A 20,491-nucleotide genomic window follows, 5' to 3' on the forward strand; every position below is an offset into this window, starting at 1 on the left:
AGGATTTTTGTTTTCAGTTACCTTTATCCCTATAGAACTTGTTTGTGTATGTGTGTAATATTTTTACATAGTACACATATGATTAAAGTGGGTAGGAAAATAAGCTTAAAGGCAGTAACTGAAGACCTAGAACTGTTTGCAGAGCCAGTATTCGACTGCGCCCTGGTGTAATGCATCTTCTATTCTGATGCCGTGGCATTTTTTGAGTAGACACATGTGGTCACATCCACGCCGCCCAACTTACACAGCTCCTCATTGCTCACATGATCTTGCATCTCATTTACCTTTCAGGCCTCATCTCCCATTATCTCTAAATCTTCCCTTCCTTGCAGGTGGACCCTCCTGTCAGTTTTTGCGCAGACGTGTTCTTTCCAGTGCCCGCAGTGCCCTTCACCTGCTTTTCCTGACTCACTCCTGTTGCCCTTAAGACCCACTTCTTGGCAGGCCTTGGTGGCTCATGCCTGTAATCCCAGTACTTTGGGAGGTCAAGGTGGACAGATTACCTGAGGTCAGGAGTTTGAGACCAGCCTGGCCAACATGGTGAAACCCCGTCTCTACTAAAAATACAAAAATTAGCCAGGTGTGGTGGCAGGCACCTGTAATCCCAGCTACTCGGGAGACTGAGACAGGAGAATCACTTGAACCCAGGAGGTGGAGGTTGCACTGAGCCGAGATTGCACCACTGCACTTCAGCCTGGGTGACACAGCAAGACTCCATCTCAAAAAAAAAAAAAGACCCACGTCTTGACTGTTTCCAACTGTCTTGTTCTTTCTTAACATAGTGTGTATATCTGTTAACAGCAGCACTTATAATTACAGTAGCATTGCTGTAATTAATATCCTTGTCTGTCTGTTCTACTAGACTGGATCTAAGTAGCGACTGGGGCTTCAGCCAGGCACAGTGGCTCACTCCTGTAATCCCAGCACTTTGGGAGGCCGAGGCGGGCAGATCACGAGGTCAGGAGTTCGAGACTACCCTGCCCAATATGGTGAAACCCTGTCTCTACTAAAAATACAACAATTAGCAGGGTATGGTGGCATGCGCCTGTAGTCCCAGCTACTCAGAAGACAGAGACTAGAGAATCACTTGAACCCGAGAGGCAGAAGTTGCAGTGAGCCGATACCATGCCACTGCACTCCAGACTGGGTGACAGAGGGAGACTCCGTCTCAAAAAAAAAAAACAAAAAACTAGATTGGGGCTTCATGACTGTGTACTTGGTATGTAGTTACACTCAGTTTTTTTTTTTTTTTTTTTTTTGAGACAAAGTCTTGTTCTGTTGCCCAGGCTGGAGTGCAGTGGTGCCATCTCAGCTCACTGCAAGCTCTGCCTCCAAAGTTTACGCCATTCTCCCGCCTCAGCCTCCCGAGTACCTGGGACTATAGGCACCCGCCACCATGCCCGGCTAATTTTGTTTCTGTATTTTTAGTAGAGATGCGATTTCACCATGTCAGCCTGGCTAGTCTAGATCTCCTGACCTCGTGATTTGCCCGCCTCGGCCTCCCAAAGTGCTGGTATTACAGGTGTGAGCCACCATGCCCAGCAGACACTCAGTACTTTTAGCAAGTGAAGGGATGATCCGTGCTTGAAATATGACATCATTTCATTTTGATTCCTAAAGTATTTCCAGTAAAGGGGATTATTTTTAAAAGGTCTGTTAAGCCATTTTAATATATGGCTTATGCCAAGGATCCCAGCCATGTTTTTCTTTTTTTCCCCATTTCTTCTCTCCGTAGTCCTACCATCAGTTTTTCTATAGAGTTGAATAATTGGAAAATGATATGACTTCTTAGTGTTTAAGAGATTATTGGCTTTTTACTGCCTTCATACAAAAAAAAAAAACACTGTGAAACCGTATTTTAACTTTAGTGCTTTCTGTCTTTTTACAGGATGATGCAAATAAAAATGGTGGCAAGTGGATTATTCGGCTGCGGAAGGGCTTGGCCTCCCGTTGCTGGGAGAATCTCATTTTGGCCATGCTGGGGGAACAGTTCATGGTTGGGGAGGAGATCTGTGGGGCTGTGGTGTCTGTCCGCTTTCAGGTAAGCCACCCATGGGCCAGTCTGGTTTCTTGTGTTGCCTTTGCTCTCCTCGCTGCCTCTGATTTGCTTTGATGATTCCTTGTGTTCCTCTGATAGGAGGACATTATTTCAATATGGAATAAGACTGCCAGTGACCAAGCAACCACAGCCCGAATCCGGGACACACTTCGGCGAGTGCTTAACCTACCTCCCAACACCATTATGGAATACAAAACTCACACCGACAGCATCAAGTACGTGTTGGGGGGTTATGGGAGGATGTGTCCCTAAGCTTAGCAGAAGTAGATCTGTAGTTGGGCCCAGAGGAATATGACCGGACAGGAGACTTACTTGTGGAGAAGGGACAGACCAGGCCTTCCCTCCAGGGCTTCTGGCTACTTGCTGCAGTTCTTTGTCAGCGAGGCTCCCTGCCACCTATACTACCAGGTGCTTTGTAGCAGAGAGAGCCTGTCTGCAGAAACCCAGTTGCACTGCCTGGGCTTGCTTAATTTCTACAGGCTGTCCTGTCTTTCATATTCTAACCACTATCTTAAAATGAAAGACAAGTGCTTTTCTTTTTCTTGCTGTTTTTTAAGATAATTTCACCCTGCCCACCCTCACCCCACTTCTGCATGTCTTTTTAACTTGTTAGCTTCAGTCTGTTTTCTTTGTCCTGGGATACTGACTACTTGTCAGGAATGACTCCATTTCCTTGTGTATAGAGCTGACTCATAGAAGAAGGGGGATAGTGTGTGTGTGAGAGAGCAGAATCAAAGGGAAGCATGATGGCCACAGGGAAAATAAGCTTTGCAGTCTCCCTAGGACTCAGGGAAATAGAGCTTTCTGTCTACAGTGAGAATCACTGTTAGGCTTGCTCCTTCAGTGATTGAGTGTCAGAAGTAAGCTCAGGCTATTGTGAAAAAGTGTGGGGAGTGGCTGTCAGATTGTCTCAAAGCTGGAGGGAGAGCTAGCCAGCTAAGAGTTAGGACTCTTAGGTTTAGTTCTGTCCTATGGCCCCGTACCAATATGTGCCTTTGACAAGCGTCTTTGCAACTTTGCTTCAGTTTCTCCATCTGTAAAGTGGGAGACAGTACTTTATCTAACAAGGCTATTGTGAGGCTGATTTAATCTTTAACTGAGGGTCCTCAGATGGAGAATGCTCTTACAGGGCCACGTAGTAGTATTGCTATCATCATCATCATCATTAATAAGAATATCATCATGTTGTTATTATTGAAGACTAGTAGTGAGCCCAGCGATTATGTTCAGCAGACAGACCGTTTGGGAATCTCTTTCCCATGCATTCACAGATAATGTTATGAGTGGAGTTGGCTTAAACCAGCTAAGTACCAGTTTTTAAGTGGGAACTTCCACTGCTATGGGAGTTGGTCCGTGATCAAACGGCTGGCATGACTCATCATAGTCACCAACAGTTATTAGCCAGCCTTGGCCCTGGTTGCTTGCCTTAGCAGTCCTGTGTTAGCATTGTTTTTCTCTAGGCACATTTTTCTTATTCTCTGTTCTGGGATAGAAGTAGTTTCTGGCCTCTAGCCTCATTCAGTCCAGGCTGGAGAGATCTCTACCTTTTTCTAGGATTCTTGTTTTCAAGGTTTCTAAATATCCCCCACTCCCACTCACCCCCAAAATAAGTTTTCCACCTGGATAAGAGAGGGAAAGAGGTATTTTTCATCAGTTCTCCCCTTCTCTGCTGTTCTCCCTTTCTAATACCATAAGGCAGTTCTTTGTGACTTTTATAGATATATATGTACATGTCCTGACAGAGTTTAGGAGAGCCTGTGGGCTTTTTGCCTTAGTCTGCTAGAAAGACTGGCCTGCTGCTCCCTGCTTTATCCAGAGGTCTGCCTCTGGGACTTCAGCCCTATAGCTGTAGAGACCAGAAAACCAGCCCTCTTTGAGACACAGATGCTACTTTCCCTTGCGTCCCCCTCTCTTTCCTTTCCCAATGAGCCAACCTTTTGCACTTCCACTAGAATGCCAGGCAGGCTGGGCCCCCAAAGGCTCCTTTTTCAAAACCTCTGGAAGCCGCGGTTGAATGTGCCATGACCCTCTCCCTCTCTGGATGGCACCATCATTGAAGCTGGCGTCATCGGAGTCTCTTGTTCTGTTGGCGTGCTACCTGGAAGATCCTTCTGTCCTGGACAAGAGGAATTGGAAGAGCATTTTATGTTTTAAGAACAGGCTGACACACAGCAGCTACAACAACAGCTGAGATCACTTAATAAATGGTGCTAAACTAGCTTGTCTCATGCTCTTGCTCTTTATGGTGCATCAAAGATGTGGCCTTTCGGACTGACTGTCACCATATTAAGGGATGGCACAGACTTTTCCATGGAGGGCCATCCGGGGAATGCAGCCTCATTTCCATAAGCCCATTGTATAGTGTCATGTGGTATTTTGTTCCAGGACTGCTGAGGCCTGACATAATAAGGTGACATCTAGCTTTCAAAATAAGACCCTATTTTCTGGTACTTAAATTTGAGGTCCCATCTAGTCACGCCGATGACCAGAACAGAGTGATTTCTGATATAGAATTCAGCTTGAAAGTCTGTTCAGGTTGGAAAGGGGGATCCTTGGCCTTTGCTTCGCTGACTTCCATTCGCCTTTACTTCAAAGAAATTTCTTGCTTGGAGGTAAATCCCTGCTTCTCTGTGTGGCTGTATGTATATAGCTTCCTTGCTTTGTGCTAATGGGGTTTTCTTGCTGGTGCCAAAGCTGCCCAAGCCACAGCTCTTTTCTAGCCTTCTCCCTTCTGCTTTCCCTTTAGAGCCAGGTCATCTTCCTCTTTGAGTTAGCCCTGCTTGCAAGATCTCAGGGTTATAGCCCTTCCCTTTCTCCTGGGCCCGGTGTTACTGCACATCAGGATCTGGGGTAGGGAAACGTCTTCATCCCGTGTGAGTTTGCTCTGTAGGATATCTGACCGTAGCACATATGGACCCCTTGTGTGCTTTGTGGCTTTGGCTTGTATGTGCTGCAGCTTGGCCTTTAGGCCCCTAACCTGCATGTAGAGTTTCAGCAAGCCTCATGCTACTTCAGGTTTTCTTAGGAGCTACCACCAAAAACATAATAAATAATCTTTTTTTTTGCAAACACTGGGTCAGTCGGCCTGAGAGGATCTGTGAAAGTGGCTGTGGATTTAAGGTTGAGTTTTCCAGAGTGGCTGTTCCACTTTGGCAGTGATACCCTGTGCTTGTACCATCCTGACTTACCCCTGATCTCCATGTGGCCCAAGATCCTGCATAACACCTGTTAGGATTAGCACTGTGGGCTCAATATTCTAGGGGTGTTTGTGTCATTGCATCTTTGTTTATTACCTATCCAAAATTGGTTGAAGTACCTATAAAATGAGAGATTTGCTGGAATATGGAAAGGCCCGTTCTCTACATTTTTAGTATTTGTCAAAGAATTACCTTCTCTTGCCTTCAAAAAGTGTTACATGTATTAACCTTAATTTCGGCTGTATTGTAACTTTTCCAGGAGGGAGGCTTGATGTCACCTCCCAGAGTCAATGTTGATTAGAAAGCACCAAACTGACCTCGAGACCCTTCTGATCCTTGTCAGTATGAACAAAAGTCAGAAGTACTTCTGCTTTCTTCTATTCCTTGTGGCTCTTCCATGGATATGGCTTTGTTTGAGCCAAGGAACAGCAGCTACTGAGACTCAAGAATTCCAAGGAGGCTGGGCGAGGTGGCTCATGCCTGTAATCCTAGCACTTTGGGAGGCTGAGCCGGGCAGATCACGAGGTCAGGAGACCAGCCTGGCCAACATGGTGAAACCCCATCTTTCCCAAAAATATAAAATTAGCCGGGCATAGTGGCCAGCGCCTATAATCTCAGCTACTCGGGGAGGCTGAGGCAGGAGGATTGCTTGAACCCAGGAGGCGAAGGTTGCAGGGAGCCGAGATTGCGCCACTGTACTCCAGCCTGGGCAACAAGAGCAAAACTCCATCTCAAAAAAAAAAAAAAAGAATTCCAGGGAAAATGAAGGAAGAAGGAGCCAACATTCATTTTCCTGCGAGTACTCTGAAGATAGGGCTGCTGGTGGTGAGGGGAGTTTTTTTAGGAGTGGCTTAGATCTTTCAGTCAGGTGTTCCTGATTCCTGCTTGCTATTTTTGGCCCAGTTTCCAATGTCCTTCTTCAACTGTTGGGTTTTTCCAGCCTTTCCCTAATCACACTGCTTATGGCCTTTTCCTGCTGCTCCCCTCAGTGTGCTACAAGGCACTGCCTGCCACACAGAGCAGGCAGGTGATGAGCTGCTGTGCTGCAGAGGGCTCCTGCTCTTGTTTATAGCTGACAGTTCACCCCTAAGAAGCGGACAACTTGTTAAACTGAGTTTTTGCTCAGGTCATAGCTCCTTTTAATGAGGCCAACTTGTAGTCGAGTTTTCATAGATATGGGTTCCCCATATTCTCTGCTTTGAGGAGAAATCTCATAATGCAGTGAGAATCATGGGGCTACCAGGATAAAACTGGGCTCGGAACCATATGAAACACCAATGTCTTTTGTGAAGAAACTCCTCTTTGGATTAGTCCCACTGATTCCTTTTGTGCATCTAGCCTGGAATGGAAAAGGAAAACAGGCCAACTTCCCATAGTGGACTACAGCACTGGAAAAGACTGGCCCAGCTTCTCTGCAGGAGTGGAGGGTGGGTGATTCTCTTTATTCCTTTATCTTAGAGGGGAGACAGGTCAAATTGTGGGGACTTTCCCACGTCTAAATATCATTGTATTTCAACACTGAACTTTAATATATAGGCCAGGACTAGCCCATTCCCTTCTCCTGGCATGGCTAAATCATAGGCCAGTAGCACTAGGTTACCCCAGCTTAATTGCTGGCCTGGCTTTGCATCTGTGATATGTACCACCAAACTGGTAGTCAAAGCAAAGAACCCAGATTAGCAAGAGGCTGAGCCCCTCCCTAAGTATAGAGAGCTAGTGAGTGCAAGACTGCGAACCTTGCAGGCTTTGGGTGGAGGTAGGGGAAAGTGTAGAATTGCACAGGATTTGCTTTCTGGTATGTGAGATGGGACAAGAGTGGTCTTAAAAGAACTCTTTGTTCCTCTGTCGTTTGAATCTGTTCAGAATTCCCTGTTGGCTGTATTAATCTCAGTAATTTCTGTTTTTAGAAACTCCAGTCATATGACACTTTTTACATTTAACTTGTTCTTTCTTTACCTTTAAAAGAAGAAAGTTGTAATATTACCCAGTATGCCTGGAATGCCAGATGGAAAATAGCTGGACTATTCACACCTAGCTTTAGGTAGTAGATTTGCCTTTTGGCCGAGCTCTGGGCCTATGAGAATAAGAGTGATTATACCAAAGATTATGGCCCAGTATTTTATTTCTGCTGGATCCATGTGAAGAAATTTTTCTTTTTTTTTTTTTTTCTGAGATGGAGTCTTGCTCTGTCACCCAGGCTGGAGTGCAGTAACGTGATCTCTGCTCACTGCAACCTCTGCCTCCTGGGTTCAAGAGATTCTCCTGCTGGGAGAATCCCAGTAGCTGGGATTCTCTCCAGTAGCTGGGATTACAGGTGCCTGCCACCACACTCGGCTAATTTTTTTGTATTTTTATCAGAGATGGGGTTTCACCGTGTTTGCCAGGCTGGTCTTGAACTCCTGACCTCAGGTGATCCGCCCGCCTCAGCCTCCCAAAGTGTTGGAATTACAGGCATGAGCCGTGGTGCCCGGCCGTGAGGAAATTTCTTAACCCAGATTCTTCATGTTGAGGTTTAACATATAGTGAAGATACTAATGAAGAAACTGGGAGGGGAATATAATACTGGAATGGAGTAGGACAGAGCCATGAAGTCCGTATTTCTTCAGGTTCTTGACAGAGAACTGCTCAGTGTAGGCTAGTGTAAGGATGGCCCTTCCTGGAAACAAAAGGGTAAATGACATGAAGCTTCAACACAGCCATGTAATTTCTTGTTGGCACCTAAGTGGTTTAAAAAGGAATTTAAATTTCACTATTACAGTGAGGGGTTTCCCTGGGTCATTGCTGAAGCATTGGATTTTGCTTTGCCCTTGTCTTCATTTGGAGTAAAGAGTGAGATTGCCTTCTGATGTCACTCAGGGATTCACAAAGTGCATCACATCACCATCTTTCCAGAAAGAGCTCTGAAACAGGTGTCTTGCTGTGGACACTGAGTTTGGGAATTGACAAAGACTGGCATACTTGTTTGGCAGTCTTACATTTTTCCTTAATTTAGTTAGCACATACACTAGGAGCTTTTGTAATAATTCTCTGAAGAAAACATGAACTGCAGATCTACCTCCTCTAAGAGGTAGATGGTTAACTTATAAATGTAGTGTATTGTCACCCTGGGTACTATGTCACCAAATTAAACCAAGAATGGAGTAACAATAATGAGGAACTTCAGACTTAGAAGCACCATATTTTATTTATAATTCCCAAGGAACTCATCAGTTTGGGGCTGAAAAGTGGCTAGGGCTTAGGGAGGAAATCAGCTCCCCTGAGAAAACTTGAGTTTGAGCCTCCAGAAGCATAGGGGATCTGGTTTTCTCCTGTGACTAGTCCAGCAGTCACCAAGAGTCTTTTCTCTGTGGAGCACCATTCTGAAAGGCCACGTACCCCCTCTGTCACATTTCTTATCCCTTCCCAACCTAATTTCAGAATTAAGCTAATCAGCATGAAAATTGTAATGGGCGTTGTTCCCTGGAAATTTTGAACTACCGTGACTTTAAATTTTCAGATAGTAGTTACATAAGCACTTAAGAAACAGGTGGAAACTGACACATTGAAAGTCTGAGTGTAGAAGGGTTAGAAGGTTGGAAATATGAAAGCAGAGAAAGTGTATACTTTCCTCCTTGCATCTTTAGACATAATGCTGTTGGGAACTGGCCTTTACCCTCAGTGAGGCCTGATGAAGAAAAATTGTTTCTGCCACCTGTGCACACATACCCAAGGCAGAAAGGACAGGGAGTGTCACTGTAAATTGGAAGTGTTTTTGGTGACAGTTGAGCGTCAGCTCTGACCTTACTGGCCTCCCCTGGAGCCTTGTTGAAGGAACACTGGTGCAAATCCTTGAGGGAACAGGGGCAGACTTCTCAAGTGAAGCAAGCAGAAGTGCCCACTGGCCCTGAAAGGGTAGGCCGCACTGCTCCTCGGAAAGGAAAGTCCAGTGGGACCTCGCTGCTCTGCTCCCAGGTACCTGTGGCTCCACTCGACTTGGAGGGCATCTGAAGGGGGATGTGGGGTTATTGTGTCTGCTCTCTGTGTTCAAAAGCTTTTGATCTGAATGTGCTATTGTGTTTTTTTGTCTCTGGTTTGCCAGGGCCTGGGAGGAGTTTCATGGCCTGGTGAACAGCAGCGGCCGCTGATCGGACGCTCCCCCTCTGTCTCTCACACTCAGGGTAGGGCCTTGTCTATCTTCTCTGTAACCCTGTGACATACCTCTCATTCATGGGACCCCTCTTCCCATTTACCCCCAAACTTGCCGCTGTCAACATTGAGCCTCAGAGAAAAACATAAGTCCTAAACCACTGGATTCTCATCCTCCCTGGGTCCCATGTCTCCTGGTGAACCCCTGAGCAGGCCACTTCACCTTATTATGCCCCTATTTTCTCATCTGAAAAGTGAGGCTCTATGGATGAAAAAGTCTCTGAGATCTCTTTTGATGCTAACATTTCATGATGGTAAACGTGCCACAGATGCTTTTTCTTTTTTGCTCAAATGCCATTTTTAAGCCATCTGGCAATGTCCTATGACTAAAAGGGCATTTCCACAGGCCCCAACATGAGTTACATGAGAGGTATGTCTCCTGTTTGCTGGTGTCATGTGTCAGTTGTGAGGAAACGGTAATATAAATTCAGGGTTTCCGCAATGTCAGTAGTGGGGCTGGATTTCAGGGCTGTGTGCGTAGCAGTTGTTCCAAGCTGTACTTTCACTAGACCAGTGCAACTGTACTAGCAGGGAGAGGCACTGAGATACAAAGACTGAGGCAACTAAAGCATTGACTTTGGGAATATTTGTATTTCAGTTAAGAGAGTATCAAGTCCATGTTTGTCTCTGTAGCAGAGGGAGCTGGGTGAATTTATTCTGAATGAGAGGAATGGATGAAAGACCAATATCTGCATGTGCTGGAGATGACAGCCTTTTCCTGGACATCAAACTGTCCCTGCCACTAACATCCCTAAGAAATAGAGTATTTCTGAAATTGGAACAGAACATGTCAATTGTAATAGCTACCTCAGAATTCCCCCTTCCCAAGAAGGAGATGAGTGCTTTCCAGAAAAGGAGACCTGCATCCCTCATGTGGGCTAGAAGAGACAAGATGACACTCTGAGGGACAGCAGCAGGTGGCCAGGGGCCTGAGACATGGGCTGGAAGAGACAAGATGACACTCTGAGGGATAGCAGCAGGTGGCCAGGCCTGAGAGCTCGGGGGTGTAGGTATGATATACAGATAAAACTAGTTGCAGAGTTCCTGCACACACAAGTGATGCCACCCATACCTTTTTTTGTCTTGATAGTTTGATTTCTTTATTATAAATTCAGTCTTCTGGTGGTTCAAAATTTAAAAGGATTCTCTTTAAGATGTAGTCAACATTAGTGCCTGGTATCATGGCACATGTCTATTGTCCCAGCTACTTGGAGGCTGTAGTGGGAGGATCACTTGAGTCCAGAAGTTCAAGGCCAGCCTGGGCAACATAGTAAGACCCTGTTTCTAAATATATGTCTGTGTATTTGTGCATATATATAAGTGTCTGTATATATAGTCAACATGGAATTCCAAGAGGTCTGCTAGTATACACAAAGAGGGAGGAAAAAGGTACCAGCTCTAATAGTAGATAAATCATTGATTTGTAAGGTAAAAAATAGTAAATATTTGAAATAAGATATTAAGTTAAATTTTCAGAAGCCAGGTACTATAATGGAGCTATTTTAAAAATACTACCATATTTAATTATTTCTAAGGTTTTTTTTGGCTTTTAATATTTTTTTCAATCCTGTTTCTTCTGTAAGGCTTTTAATATTCTTAAAATTGGGTTGCTTGGCTGGGCGCAGTGGCTCACGCCTATAATCCCAGCACTTTGGGAGGCCAAGGCGGGTGGATCACGAGGTCAAGAGATCGAGACTATCCTGGCCAACATGGTGAAACCCCATCTCTACTAAAAATACAAAAATTAGCTGGGCGTGGTGGCACGCACCTGTTGTCCCAGCTACTCAGGAGGCTGAGGCAGGAGAATCACTTGAACTCAGGAGGCGGAGATTGCAGTGAGCTGAGATCGTGCCACTGTACTCCAGCCTGGCAACAGAGCGAGACCCCATCTCAAAAAAAAAAAAATTGGGGATGCTTACAGTTAATGTGATTTAAAAGGGTTTTGTCACTGTTTAATGGGCAGTGTTTATTTCTTAAAGTACATAAAATGATGTACCTTTAAAAATTGATGGCATCTGAGGTTCAGTGAAAAGTCTTTAAAATGAAAGTGGAATAGTCAGAATGGAAGAAAACTCAAAATGACTCCCACCCCTCTTGGCAGACACTAATCCCCCAGGAAAAATATCTTTGAATTGCTGTAAAAAGTCATATATTTGCATAATTGCCATTTTGTGGTCTCTTTGTGGCCCCTGTGTCTTTTTTATACAGTGTGGGAGGCAGATGAAGAGAACACTCATGGTTCAGGTATTTTCCTTAAAGCACGGGCTTGGAAGTCCGTGAGGAGTGTTTGAATTTAAACCAAAAATTATTCTGAAAGTGGGGGAGAAAATGAATTTACACAGCAACAACAAAAAATCCACTCACTTCATTGTCTTAATAGACTTGAAAAGGACTTCATGTTGCATCTCTATTGATTTAACCTCGCTGTAAGTGAAAGAGATGTTCTGAGAAGATATGCATCCCTAGCTTATGTTTGTTGGGACTGCCATTTTAGAGGCCCCCTTAACATTTTAGCCCTCTTTCCCTCTCTCCCTTTTCTTTTTCCTCCACACAGATCGGGATCTATAAAGAAATTTGGTAGAAAAACTGCTATTTAAATAATTCTTGATGAATCATAAATACTTTTTCTCAATTTATCTGCTATTTTATGTCATTACATGTGACTGCTAGTATTTTAGGACAATTTCATTTGACTTCCGTTCAAATAAGTATTGTCCTTTTAACTATGACTTCAGTAAAAGTGTCAGTGAGCTGCTAGGAAAGGATTCTGATTACTTAGCTGTCTGGGCTGGTATACACAGAACAGTGAGTCTATATTGTTGGGAAATGAAGTTGGAATAAAATAAAGTTGAAGATGAGAGACTGGAATTTGCCTCACTGAAACTAGAAAAGAGTTTGCAGCTTTACTGAATATGCAGGGAGAGAAGAGGAAGCCAGAACTGGCCTGGGGTGGACAGCTAATGGCCAAAGAATGTTCTCCTGAAGACCGTGTGCGCTTAGGTCTACGGTACCACTCAGAGCCACCCCTCAGAGCCACTCTTCAGAGCAGACACATAGGTAGCCTTCCTCCTTGGATGACTCCCAGCTTTCACTTGCGAACCCAGAATCACTTCGGTGCCCTTGCCAGGCACCAGCACAGTGGCAGGTAACTCCAAAGAGGCGGGGGCATTCTGAATGACCAATTTGCCCCTCTGTCATCCATTTTCAGGAGTTAATCTCTGCCGTAGCTCATTGTTTTCAGAGTTGGAACTTGTCCATTTCTCTAAAAGTACTAAAAGATGACCATTTTAAGGTAGAGCAGATTGGAAAGCTATTTCAGAGTATTTGGACAACTATTTTCCCCAAGATACCTGGGAATGTGAAGTTGGAAGCCATTCTGAATGGGGCTCTCGGATATTTCTGAGACATCATCAGGACAAAGGAATATCTGGTAGAGAAAGAATTCTATTTTTTTCTTCCAGCGTTGTGGGACTGTCAGCTTCTATGTCCTCTTTGGTGTCCTAAGCATAGCCCATGCCCTATCACAGCTTTGCCAGATTACTAGAGGTCCAGCTTTCAGGAGCTCACTGTGGATTTGCTAAATTTTAGTTTGCTTTTAAAAGAACAGAAGCACGTTGTTTTTTTTTTGTTTGTTTGTTTGTTTTGTTTTTTTTTTGAGACGGAGTCTGGCTCTGTCGCCCGGGCTGTGGCCGGATCTCAGCTCACTGCAAGCTCCGCCTCCCGGGTTTACGCCATTCTCCTGCCTCAGCCTCCCGAGTAGCTGGGACTACAGGCGCCCGCCACCTCGCCCGGCTAGTTTTTTGTATTTTTTAATAGAGACGAGGTTTCACCGTGTTAGCCAGGATGGTCTCGATCTTCTGACCTCGTGATCCGCCCGTCTCGGCCTCCCAAAGTGCTAGGATTACAGGCTTGAGCCACCGCGCCCGGCCAGCACGTTGTTTTTTAAAGGGTCATCTGTGGCCTCTGCCCCTTCCTGTCTACTTCTCCCTTTCCTGCCTCCTAATCTCTCTGTGCACTGAGCCCAGGGTGAGGGATGTAATGGAGTATCACTTCCCAGCTGGCTTGAGGTGAACACATTGCTCAGACCAAATTTGGCATCAAGCTGTTCTCAACCCACTTTTTTAAAGAAGGCTGGACCAAAGCCATAGGGCCTTACTGCCACCAACCTGTGTTAGTCTGTCACTGTCAGGAGCAGGCTACCCCCACTTGCTGTTCTGTTTTCCTCTTAAATCAAATTGGAAAAGCACAGCTGGATTCTCCTGGCTTTTCCTTTACTCTTCTCCTCCCCTTTTTCACTTTGCAAATGGACCTTAGAATATGATTTCTTAGGTTTTCTGACAATAAAGTGGTCTATAATAACAAAAATATTAAATATCTGAATGAGGCCGGGTGCGGTGGCTCACGCCTGTAATCCCAGCACTTTGGAAGGCCGAGGCGGGCGGATCATGAGGTCAAGAGATCGAGACCATCCTGGCCAACGTGGTGAAACCCTGTCTCTACTAAATATACAAAACTTAGCCAGTTGTGGTGGTGCGCGCCTATAGTTCCAGCTACTCGGGAGGCTGAGGCAGGAGAATTCCTTGAACCCAGGAGGTGGAGGATGCAATGAGTCGAGATTGTACCACTGCACTCCAGCGTGGTGACAGAGTAACACTGCATCTCAAAAAAAAAAAACAAAAAACAAAATCTGAATGAGAAAGTGTTTTTAAAGCTCTCCAGTTTATCTGCTACAGAGAAAGAATTTATTTCTGCCCCACCTAGCATAATAGAGGAATTCTTCCAAAAGATAAGATGACCTGCTTATGGTAATGATTACCCTGAAAATCCTCTTTCCATCACTAAACAGCTGAAAGAGTTGGGGCCAGACACTTGCTTACCATCTCCTTCATTCCAAGATAGATAATTCTCCAAGTCAGCAAATTCTCTGCTCCTACCTTCCCATACCCCTGACTTTCTAGTCTCTCTTTTAATAAGAAGAGCAGAATCCCTACTGATAGACTTCTGGTGTTCAATGATTAGATGGGCATAGAGGTGCCAGTAAAAGGGAAGAAATGGAACACAGCCATCTGTTCCTGTGTAATCACTTTCTTTAGTATTAAGTGTAGGTACAAAAAAAAGTGTCTTTTATAATGCATCTCTGTAACACAGCACATTGTCCCTAAGAGAACTCAGAAATAACACACACACACACACAAACACACACACACACACAGAGCAGTTGTGCTTGCTTTTCTCTGTGTTATGATCAGGTATGTTCCTTATCCTTTGCTAGCTACTTGTAGCATCTCAGAGGGGTCTATCCTTTTGAAAGGAGTTTTTTTAAAATACCATTGGCCTTTTAAAAAGATGACCACCCTATTAACTTGGTTTTCAACCTTCAGCTCTTTAGTTGAAGATAGTTGAAGTGCTAAGTAGCCATTGATAAATGAACCACACAGTTGTCATGCCAGCTATAAAATACCAGCGAACTTTTGAGATAGCATCAGTTTATTCCCAGCCTGAGTTCACCTATCCCAGCTCCAGTTTCCCTTCTCAGTTCTTGTCTGCAGTCGTTCTCTTTGTGTAGTGGGGGCTGTTGGTCACTGTCAGCTGACCGCCATCATGGAGGAGGATCTGTTAGCCAGTAACAGAAAGAAACTGCTGTTTGGCTGGGCTGAGCATATTCTTTCCTTAGCACATATTTACTCTGAACCAATTGCCATATGTCCCGTTAATTATAACAATTTTAAGATAGGTCAGGCTGGGCTTGTAATCTCAGCACTTTGGGAGACCATGGCCAGAGGGTCACTTGAGCCCAAGAGTTCAAGACCAACCTGGGCAACATAGTGAGATACTATCTCAGAAAAAACAAAACAAAACAAAGGTCAAAGCCAGAGCTTCTAGAATGTCCCTTTAAAATGAAAGAGAAATAACGACTCCAAAATCCAGGTAAAGTTTTCTGACAAATTGAAGTCCAAAGCACTGGGCAAGGGCAGCAACTGGTTGCCTTTAAAGTCCCTGCCAGCCTGAAATGTTGAGACTCAGATGGTGATGGACCTGCTAAGATGTCATTAGATTTCTAGAGTGGGACAGGAAAGGTCACTAGTGGCTGGCCAAGCCTGTCTACATCCAATAAAAGGCAACTAAGAGGACACATATTGGGATCCCCCACATACATCACACACACACACACACACACACACACACAGAAAAATTAGAACCATGTTTGTAAAGTGAAAGGTACCCAGATTTTACTTCCTGGAATATCCTTTCCTTCTGTAAGCAGCTCTGAGTTTTAAACTGAGGATTCTTATTTGGTTGGTTGGTTGGTTGTTTTTTTTGTTGTTGTTCACATAAGACCGGGTGAATCACACAGTGTTTTCAGAAGTGTGTTGTTAGATTAAAAGAAGAAGGGGAGAGAGACAGAATGTCTCCTTCTCAGGCTTCCTCCATCTGCCCAGTTTCTAGTGTGCCCCTTCCACCTCCACTGCCCCAGGTAACCACTGTTGTTGGTTTCCTGTGTAGCCTTGCAAAGTTTGATAATGCATATATGAGCAAATATGAACCTGTAACCTTGTTTCCCTACCCCCACTTACACAGAAGGTAGCATACCATGTATACACACTCTACTTTAAGCTATCAGTTTATCTTGGAACCCTTTCCACAGCAGTAGAGAGCTTCCTGTTTTATTTCTATGAATGTGCCCTAGCATTAATATTTAACCAGTCCTCTCTTGATCTGCATTTGAATTGTTTCTAATCTTTTGCTGTTGCAAAAAAATTGAATGGAAGTTTTACAAGGGACTTGGGAGGTGGGTTGCTGTTTTGGCATTAGATTGGCAAGTGAAGAAGGCCCCGGGATATGTCATGGAGACCCCAAGGGCTGATGAGTCAGCTTCCCCCTGTATATATGTGCTTCTATATAGATGATCCTTGTATTGAACACTCTATTTTCTCCCATTTTTTTCTTTCAGGGACAATTCAAGCTTTCGAAATACAAAAATCACATTGTGAAAGTACACAAGCTGGCAATAATCCTTTTCTGTATGTGTGTGTTTGTCCGAAATGGATGGGAGGCCTCCAGCCAGTCCTTCCATTGCTCACTGAAGGGACGTCCCTGAGCCGTGCGCTCCCCTTTTGCACTCATTCCTGGAGGACGGATTCCGCTAGACACCCTCCAGCATCGCTGACTTTATAAGGCGGAAAAACGGAAAACGTGACTTTGTAATAGACAAACATTGGTTTTTAATGGGGTTCCGTGGGGGGCGTTCAGCCTTTCTGTTTGCTGTGTCCTGTCCAGATGCCTCTTGGGCATCCTGTTGTTCTCTTCCCGTGCTGTACGAAGGGTACCATGGCCACGTGTAGATGCCAGAGCTGTTGATGAGAGTTACCAGTATTATGAATGTCTGTGCATCCAGGAAAAGCTTTCTGTTGGAGAGTCCCAGAATAGCTGTAAATGCTCTCTTCTAGCTATGCCATTAAATTATTGGGATACTTTGTTTCTTTCTCTCCCCTCCTCCAAGCCCACCACTTTCTGAAGCTGTGTTACTGATGTGATGACTGTCCAGGATTTTGTATCATCCCCTGCCTTATGCCCTCCAGTCTCCTCTCCTGTGGGACTCTCTCTTAGGCACAGCTACACTTAGAATTGTAATCCAGTGACTCTTACTGGTTTCACTGAGGCAGCTTAGAGGGAATGCCTTAGTAAACTGAACTGGAGCAGAATCTAGTTTGATTAGGAGCTAGATTATAATCTAGGTTCCAAGTACAGAATTTGGAGCTGAGGACAGTGACTGAAATCTTTTCCCATATGAGCAGAGCCTGTGTGTCAGGCCTGTTTCCCGTATGAGCAGAGCCTGTGTGCAAGCCTATTTCTGGCATGTCCCTCATTGAGGAAGGGAAGCAAAAGCTGGTTATTTGCCAGGCCTATTAACACTTAGTATGCAAATTCTATCATCCCGAAACTGGGGCATCTGAGGAAAAGGCGACCTTGCTGGATGGCTTTATTTGCATGGCTCTGCCTGTCTGCAGTGGTTGAGTCCTTATCACCTGGTATGTGTATGAGCAAATGTGTGCTGATCGTGATGCCCAGGCAGAAACCTCTTGAAGACTACTGCAGGTATGCTTTAAAAATGACCAGTCACTCATCAGAGAAGCTGGGTGATCTGACTCCCGAAGGACTGAAGTCAGAGAGGTCAAAAGAGCACCTAGGATTCAAATAAATTGAGTCAGAGTCCTATAGCAACCTCCAAGTAGCACTGTCTTATTTGGCTCTTGTGAGCAAAGACTGCAGTACCTTAAATTAAGGCCTCTCTTTAAAACATATCCTTGAAGACTAGGGGATCCTTGGCCACCTGGTCTCAGAGAAATCATATGAGAATAACAGGCATTTCCTTATTGTATTTATATTACTCTCCTCCTACTTTTCCTTTCCTGAACACCCTCTAATTACCACTGTTTTGGGGATGCTTTTTTCCTGAAAGAATGGGGAGTACAGGGGCCAAAAGGGAGGTGCTTCTATTACAGGTCAAGTTAGATAAGATCTAGCAGTGATTTAAACTCCAGGAATATGAAGAGTGCATTCTAGTGTCCAGACAGTTGTGAAGGGCTCGGCAAATGTAAGAGCACCATTGGCTACATGGGGAGCAAAGGCTGTCTTTGAAAACCCCAGGGAGGTCTTCACTTTTGCCTAAACTCAGATTTGCCATGAAAATTCCAAAGAGATCTGATATTTGGATTTGCCCTCCTTTGGGCGTCTACCTGACTGTTGTGTGTGTGGGGAAGTCAGTGTGTATGTGTACAGCATGCTTAGGAGTGAGTGAGTGGTCAAGCCTACTGGTTAGGTGTGTTGTCCATAGATTTCTTTTTCTTTTTCTTTTTTTTTCAGAGTTTTGAATCTTATGTTTTCTAGAGCTGCTTATGTTTCCCCTTCCTCTTTGTCGTTGTAGTATTTGACAGTTGTCTTTTCCATCCAAAACATACTGCCTTTAGGCTGGTTAGAGCAAGGGGTTATGTCTGTTAGGCAGCATCTTACCCCCAGTGTTCTCCCAGATGTTCTGCCTAACAGGTTTAAGTGGGAGATTAAATAGTCAGTTTATCTAAACTCTCTATTTTTCCAAACTAGCTTGAGAGGTCTTTTCATCTATTTTTACTCCATGGGCTTCTGATATGCTGAGATGTGACATGGTTATGATTATGGTATCACCTGTTATAGAGACAAAGGGAGAAAGGTCTACCAGGGCCAACGTAACCAGAATGTGAGGAGAGTGGAGAGTCGGTCTCCACTTTGCACAGTTGGGGCTGTTCTCCTCTAACCCCTTTGCTGGGTTTTCTGTTTGAAATTGGCCCCTACTCCTCTCCAGAGCTCTGCTTTTTGAATCCTCCTGTTCGTGTGTGTGTGTGTGTGTGTGTGTGTGTGTGTGTGTGTGTGTGTGTTTTCCCTGTGATACTGGCAGTGGCAATAATTTTCCATCCAGAGAGAAGCTTGTGGTCCACAATGCTCGAAGAATGAATTTCCAAGTATTTGCCAGTGGAAATGGAGCAGAGGCTATGACAAGAGTGATTTAGTGTTGCACTTTCAGAGCAATTATCTACTGCAGTAATAAATGGAAAATATCAGCAAGAACCAGGTTGTGGACTTGTTAATACAAGGGAACCGGGGGTACTGTTACTAATTCTACCTTTCAGTGTATGAGTCTCAAGCTTAACTGCATCCCAAAACGAAATATGTGGAATAGTCCAGGCAATGTCAATCTCAATGACACAAATGTATTGTGGAAATATTCTCTAATTGATATTAATCATTGCCACAACTCAATTTACATTTTTATTATCAAAATATAGTTGGTAACTCTCTTTAACTTGGGGTAAGGAATATTGGAATAGAAGAAAGTTTAAAGAATTTGATTTTGATGTAAAAAATCACTCAGCCTAAGCTTGGAATGTTTTTGTTATATTAAGTAGCTTAGCCTAAAGAGGGACACGTGGGCATGCCGATGGCTGGTGCCCACATGAAACACTGAGGGAGAAAGAGGCTTTGCTGAGCTTCAGTTATTGTTGACAAAAGATTTAAAACAATACAGTCTTGAGACTTAGTTTCTGTAGATAGAAATCTCCTCTCTGTGTCTATCAGTCATGGTCCAAATAGGAGATAGAAACCATGCCAGTTCAACAATGTGATAAAAAGAATTACTGACACACTAACCAAAAAAGCAAAAAACCCAACAAGAATGAAGTAGCAATTTCCAGAAGTGCTCTGAGGATGGGTGTTGCTCACCTGGTCCTGGGTCTTTGAGCCCATCATGAAGCTGGTTCTGAGCAGGTCAGAAATGACAACTGGGATCACCTGCAGCGTGGACGCTTCCCTCTACTGGCATATACTGGAAAAATCCAACAGGATGCCAGCTGGGAAAGCAGAGATGTTTGTGGAGTTCTATCCCTGGTATCACAAAAGCAGAGCTAAAAAGAGCAGGTGTGGAACTGAGAGACAAGAGCTTCCTAACTGGCACAGCCCCTGTTAGCTACTCAGCATCTGCGCACAGCCTTCTACACCTTTGAACTTCTGTCCCACCACAAAAGCAATTATTTGTGCCCAAGAAGATGTAATTAATTGGAAGCTGTTACCCTCTCTCAAAAATGAGGACATGTAAAGCCCACCAGTCACTGTCAATCTCAGAGCTGTGTTGACTCTTCTAATTCAGTTTCAATCCCTTCTGAATAGAATACAGAACAAGAGAACGGTACCCAAACACTAAAGGGTAAAGTTTACTTCCAGAAAAATTTGCATGAAATGATGAGAGAAGAAAATTTGTGCACATAACAAGCGAGAATATGTACATCAGCCGGGCTCGGTGGCTCATGCCTGTAATCCCAGCACTTTGGGAGGCCGAGGTGGGTGGATCATGAGGTCAGGAGTTCGAGACCAGCCTGGATAATATGGTGAAACCCCGTCTCTACTAAAAATACAAAAATTAGGTGGGTGTGGTGGCGTGCTCCAGTAGCCCCAGCTGCTCAGGAGGCTGAAGCAGGACAATCGCCTGAACCTGGGAGGCAGAGGTTGCAGTGAGCCGAGA

General features: G+C 44.5%; 1 protein-coding gene across 5 annotated transcripts in view; it reads left to right on the forward strand.

Moving 5' to 3' along the window:
* EIF4E2 (eukaryotic translation initiation factor 4E family member 2) overlaps positions 1–19,045 on the forward strand; it is a 33,103-nt gene extending 14,058 nt beyond the window's left edge. For 3 of the 5 annotated variants that reach the window (XM_025404199.1, XM_025404203.1, XM_025404200.1), the window contains 3 exons: positions 1,889–2,041; positions 2,138–2,274; positions 4,012–4,277. In XM_025404199.1, coding sequence (XP_025259984.1) covers positions 1,889–2,041; positions 2,138–2,274; positions 4,012–4,084 — 363 coding nt within the window. In that variant the 3' untranslated portion in view covers positions 4,085–4,277. Of the gene's footprint in view, positions 1–1,888; positions 2,042–2,137; positions 2,275–4,011; positions 4,278–9,334; positions 9,414–16,393 lie in introns of those variants that run through there. The other 2 variants (XM_025404201.1, XM_025404202.1) reach the window with 2 other exon arrangements.
* Positions 19,046–20,491: the final 1,446 nt, after the last annotated feature.

Source organism: Theropithecus gelada, chromosome 12, assembly GCF_003255815.1.
Source record: "Theropithecus gelada isolate Dixy chromosome 12, Tgel_1.0, whole genome shotgun sequence".
NCBI lineage: Eukaryota > Metazoa > Chordata > Mammalia > Primates > Cercopithecidae > Theropithecus > Theropithecus gelada.